This window comes from Propithecus coquereli, unplaced genomic scaffold, assembly GCF_000956105.1.
Source record: "Propithecus coquereli isolate 6110/MARCELLA unplaced genomic scaffold, Pcoq_1.0 Scaffold222, whole genome shotgun sequence".
NCBI lineage: Eukaryota > Metazoa > Chordata > Mammalia > Primates > Indriidae > Propithecus > Propithecus coquereli.
This window is the reverse complement of record NW_012147412.1, coordinates 3,450,121-3,455,832: the sequence shown is the minus strand read 5'-3', so window position 1 is coordinate 3,455,832 and position 5,712 is coordinate 3,450,121. Positions and strand designations below refer to the sequence as shown.

The following is a 5,712-nucleotide window of genomic DNA, read 5'->3' as shown; positions in this document are numbered from 1 at the left end:
GATTCAAATTCACTTGTTTTTTAACAGCAAACACTACTAAGCTCTACTTAATTGCTTCCAAATTAATGAACTTCTATCCCTTCTATCAGTAAAAAATCATGCTCAGCTTTCCTAAAATTTCCCATACATAACAGTGTGTCTTCTTTGAGACACGATGAGGGAGTTTCTGGGGCAGCCCCTGAAAATTACAACAGCACCACTGGCAACCGCTGGAATTGGGGGTGTGTGTGCACAGGGGAAGGAGGTGGTTGGTTGGGGGCTCATGTGGAGCATGGCTCGTTGAACTCCACGTAAAGCTTTACCATAAGGGATGGCTGGAGAAACAACTCAACAGGACATCATTTTTCCATTGAATCTGGTGTTTGGGGATCTTTGAATCATAAGTTTTTTTTTTTTCTTTTGCTAGTGAGACCATCCAAGCCCAAGTGTGAGCTGGAAGGAGAGCTGACAGAAGGAAGTGACCTGACTTTGCAGTGTGAGTCATCCTCTGGCACAAAGCCCATTGTGTATTACTGGCAGCGAATCCGGGAGAAGGAGGGAGAGGATGAACATCTGCCTCCCAAATCTAGGATTGGTAAGTCATCTTCCTACCAGTCGATTGAGCCAGCAATACTCTACCCATGAATTCTAAATTGACTTTGGCAGCAACTCACTATGTGACCTTGAATACACTGCTGAACCTCTTGAACTTCCATTTTTTTATCCATAAACTAGGACATAAAATCTGTCTTTTCTTTCCTCAAATGACATGTAAAAGTGATAAAGAAATTAGAAGAAATGTATATAGAAATCTACTATATCTATCTTAATATCCCTTAGATATTCATGATCTTTTGTAACTTTTGAGGATGTGCTACAACTTCAGTGAATGCTTACATTTCTTCCCATGTTCCAAAAAGGGATGTTTTCTATCATTTCATCCATTCCAAATTGTATTAAAGAATCTTAGGTTAATGATGCAATAAACAATAAATATAGATGCTATCACGAAGGGATTTACAGTCATTCTTTCTGCTTGTGTAGACTACAACAACCCTGGACGAGTTCTGTTGCAGAATCTCACCATGTCCTCCTCTGGACTTTACCAGTGCACAGCAGGCAACGAGGCTGGGAAGGAAAGCTGTGTGGTGCGAGTGACCGTACAGTGTAAGCATCCAAAGGTGTTTTTTGTTTCACGTTTTAATTTTTGCGTTGTGGTTCAGTTAAGACATTTTAATCAGGAGTAAGGTCAAAGTCTTTATTTCCAGAAGGATGTGGCTATCACCAAAATAATTCAGTAGTTGTGCAAGGACTATTCAACAGCTATATCTGACTCTATATTTACAAACGTGCGAATTAATCAGCCCCCTAAAAAAATGTACTATGTCCAGGAGGGAACTAAATAAATACCAGTCTTAAAAAATAAATACAGGCCGGGTGCGGTGGCTCACGCCTGTAATCCTAGCACTCTGGGAGGCCGAGGCGGGCGGATTGTTTGAGCTCAGGAGTTGGAGACCAGCCTGAGCAAGAGCAAGACCCCGTCTCTACTAAAATTAGAAAGAAATTAATTGGACAACTAAAAATATATAGAAAAAATTAGCCGGGCATGGTGGCACATGCCTGTAGTCCCAGCTACTCGGGAGGCTGAGGCAGGATTGCTTGAGCCCAGGAGTTTGAGGTTGCTGTGAGCTAGGCTGACGCCATGGCACTCTAGCCCGGGCAACACAGTGAGACTCTGTCTCAAAAAAAAAAAAAAAAAGAATAATACTTAATTACCTCATAGAGTTTTTATGAAAATTAAGTAAATTAATACATTTACTTACCACTGCCTGGGAACAGTGCCTGACACATGGTAAGTATTCAATAACATTAGCTATTATTATTATTAATATTTTCGCTTAATCAATTTGGTAACTTTAGACTTCTGAACCAAAGCTGATTTCCATAAGCCATGCTAGCACCATTAAAATTTATTTACACAAGCCTGGGCAACATATCAAGACCCCATCTATGAAAAGTAAGAAAAATTAGCTGGGTGTGGTGGCATGCGCCTACTCCCAAGTAGTCCCAGCTACTTGGGAGACTGAAACAGGAAGGTCTCTTGAGCCCAGGAGTTCAAAGCTGCAGTGAGCTATCACCGTGTCACTGCACTCCAGCCTGGGCAACAGAGCAAGACCTTGACTCCAAAAACAAAAAACCCACAAAAAAACAAATTAATGCAATAAATAGTATACCAGGCTCATAATCTAAAGATTGAATCTTGAAAAAAAGACAGGATAAACCAAGTTAAAAGACAAAAATGAACTGAGTGTGTATCTATTATCTATTTCTGTATAACAAATTACCCCAAAACTTAGTGGCTTAGAATGGCTTTTATTATCTCTTAGTTTCTGTGGGTCAGAAATTCAGCGGTGGCTTAGCTGGGAGGTCTGGCTTGGTGTCTCTCCTCAGAAGAGATTTTGAGCACAAAGTCCGCTAGTGCTGCAGTCATTGCAAGGCTCGACTGGTGCTGGAGGATCTGGTTCTGAGATGGCTCATTCACATGCTGTTGGCCTCAGTGCCTCACCACATGGGCCTTTACATAAGGCTCTTAACAGCTGGCTTCCCACAAAGTGAGTGATCCAAGAGAGAGAGGATCTAAGAAAGAGTGGTCTGAGATCTAAGAGAGGGAGCTGCAATGCTTTTTTTTATGATGATGTCTCAGATATGACATACCATCACTTTTGTTGTATTCTACTAATTAGACGTGAGTCACTAAGTTCAGACCACAATCAAAGGGAGGAAAATGAAGCTGTACCTCTTGAAGGGAGAAGTAGCAAATAGTTATGTACACATATTTTTAAAATCTCATAACCAAAGTACATAAATACATAATAAAAAACTCTTTCAGCTGGGTGAAGTGGCTCACACCTGTTATCCTAGCACTTTGGGAGGCTAAGGCAGGAGGATTGCTTGAGGTCAGGAGTTAGAGACCAGACCACGTCTCTATTATTAATAAAAATAGAAAAATTAGCCAGGTACTTGCCTATAGTTCCAGCTACTCAGAAGGCTGAGGCAGGAGGATCGTTTGAGCCCAGGAGTTTGAGATTGCAGTAAGCTATGATGACACTGCTGTACTCTATCCTGGGTGAAAGAGCGAGACTCTGCCTCAATCAATCAATCAATCAATCAGTAAAAAAATAAAAATAAAGAACTCATTCAAATCAGTGAGAAAATAGCAAAACCAAAATGGGTACAGATGTTGTTGAAGTATAATTTTCAAAAAGGTAAAATCTTGACTCTGACAAATTAAAGATTTTATTTAATTAATTACTTAATAAGGGATCTAGTAAGATGTTAAAAGCGGTCCAAAGAGCATTTGAGAAATTAGGTATAGAGACACAATTTAACAAAGAGATTTTAAGATTGCTGGGTTAGACATCAAACTGGTTAATGTCCTACAAAGTCATAGACTTTAATTTCTGTGGTCATTTGTTTAACTACATCAGTAATTATTTCCATCTCTACTGGATGGCAGTCTACAAATTGCCCCTACAAAGTGGTAAATTGCCAAGCACTGCACTTCTTTTGTCTATTTTCTAGTTTCAGATAATTTTTCTTACAAATTTAACAGGTAGTTCACAGAAAAATAAATACAAATGGCCAAGAAACATAAATAAGAGGCCAGGAAACTCCACCCTGTTTATTTTAAGCTATCTAATTAGTAAATATAAAAAATGTAGAACCAATTATTGGAAAAGTTATGGGGAAATAGGTGATTTTACATTTTTGACTAGAGTATAAATTTGTAGCACAATTTAGCTTAATCTACAGATCTGGGGGGGGGTAAGTACATTGAAGTAAAACATACACAAAGAAGGGTGAGTGTACGACCTGATAGATTTTCAAAAGTGAATATACCTGTGTAGGCAGCACCACGATTAAGAACCTGTCCCTACCTCTTGCCAGCCCTCCATTATCCATATCTCTAACTTTACGGATTGGTTTTCCTGTTTTATAACCTTCAATGAATGGAATCATTCCATTTGTGTTTGGTTTCTTTCATCCCACATTATATTTAGGAGATTCATTATTGTTTTTGCTTGTAGCTGTAATATGTTCATTCTCATTTTATAGTATTTTGTTGTACGAGTATACCACAATTAGTGGTCTATTTTACTTCAGATGCAAAAATGTATTCCATTTTTTATCCAGCAATACTTTGGTGAATTTAACTTCTAGAGACATTCCACGAGTGTGTAAATACGCATGAAAAATGATATATTATTTTCAATTGTGAGAAACTAAAAGCATCCTAAATTTCTATTAATAGAAAATTCATCTATATTATATGTGTGTTGGGGCTGGGGCAGCGGGGAAAACAGCATTCCCTAATTGATATTGCTTAGGTAAAATAAATGCCAGTCCCTCGAGACCTTAAATAAGATATCCAAAGTCCAATTTCTTTAAAAAATTAAATTATAAAGATAGTAGGACAAGAATAAACAGTGTGCCTTTAATCTCAGTACTCTGGGGGGCCGAGGAGGGAGGATCACCTGAGGCCAGGAGTTCAAGACCAGCCTGACACCACTGCACTCTACCCCGGGTAAAAGAGGGAGACCTTGTCTCAAAAGAAAAAAATTAAAAAGGGAATAAACAGCAAATTCTGTTGACTATACATCCAAAACACAGGCAATATCCATCTACCTGTTTCTATGTACATTACTTCTCCCCTAGCCTGATCCACTACCATCTCTAGCCTGCACTATTATAAGCCTCCTAACTAGTGGCCCTGCTTCCTTTCCTACCTCGCCACGATCCATTTTCTCTAGAGTAGCCAGAGTGTCCTTTCTCAAATATAATTTGGATCATGTTATCTTGCGTTGCTCTTACAATAAAATCCTTGGCCAGGTATGGTGGCTCACACCTATAATCTCAACACTTTGGAGGCTGAGGTAGGAGGATTGCTTGAAGCCAGCAGTTCCAGGCCAACCTGGGCAACATAGCAAGACGTTTCCACAAAAAATAAAAAAATTAGCTAGGCATGGTGGTACATGCCTGTAGTCCCAGCCACTCGGGAAGCTGAGGTGGGAGGATTGCTTGAGCCCGGGAGTTTCAACGCTGCAGTGAGCCATGATTGCACCACTGCATCGCAGCCTGGACAACAGAGCAGAACCCCATCCCTAAAAAAATAAAAAAATCCTTGCCATGGACTGTAAGGCCCTATGTGAGCTGGTCTCTTCCTGTCTCCATGACCTAATCTTCCTACATTCTCTTGCTCACTATGCTCCAGACCCATTCACATTCATCACACTTACTATTCCTTCTGCCTGGAATGCTCTGTTCCTAGATCATGACAAGATAGTCTATTTATTATATCATTTATATCTCAACTCAAATGTCTCCTCTTCAAAGTCCTGATCACCCAAACATTAAGTGGTAGTCCTCTGTTCCCCCACTAAAATATCACTCATCCACTTTTGCCTTCATAGAATTTATCCATTATCTGAAATTATCTTTATTTATTATCTGTTTCCCCCCTTCTGGAATGTAAACTCAACGAAAGCAGAAACCTTGTCTGTCTTCACCCATGCCTAGAACTGTGCCTCGCTCAGGGTAGGCACTTAATAATAGGTATCTGGTGTATGAATAAAAGAATGTGTGAGTTACTAATGTGCAAATCACATTTACCTTTATTTCTGAATTTCTAGGATTCACTGGCAAATCCCAGAGTCTAACATTGTAGGTGAAGTT

General features: G+C 39.5%; 1 protein-coding gene across 1 annotated transcript in view; it reads left to right on the top strand.

Annotated features, from left to right (window-relative positions):
• CLMP (CXADR-like membrane protein) overlaps positions 1-5,712 on the top strand; it is a 121,206-nt gene that overhangs the window by 112,727 nt on the left and 2,767 nt on the right. Inside the window, exons 5-6 of the mRNA XM_012644880.1 lie at positions 407-574; positions 1,024-1,146. Of these exons, the coding sequence (XP_012500334.1) occupies positions 407-574; positions 1,024-1,146 (291 nt within the window). The remainder of the gene's footprint in view (positions 1-406; positions 575-1,023; positions 1,147-5,712) is intronic.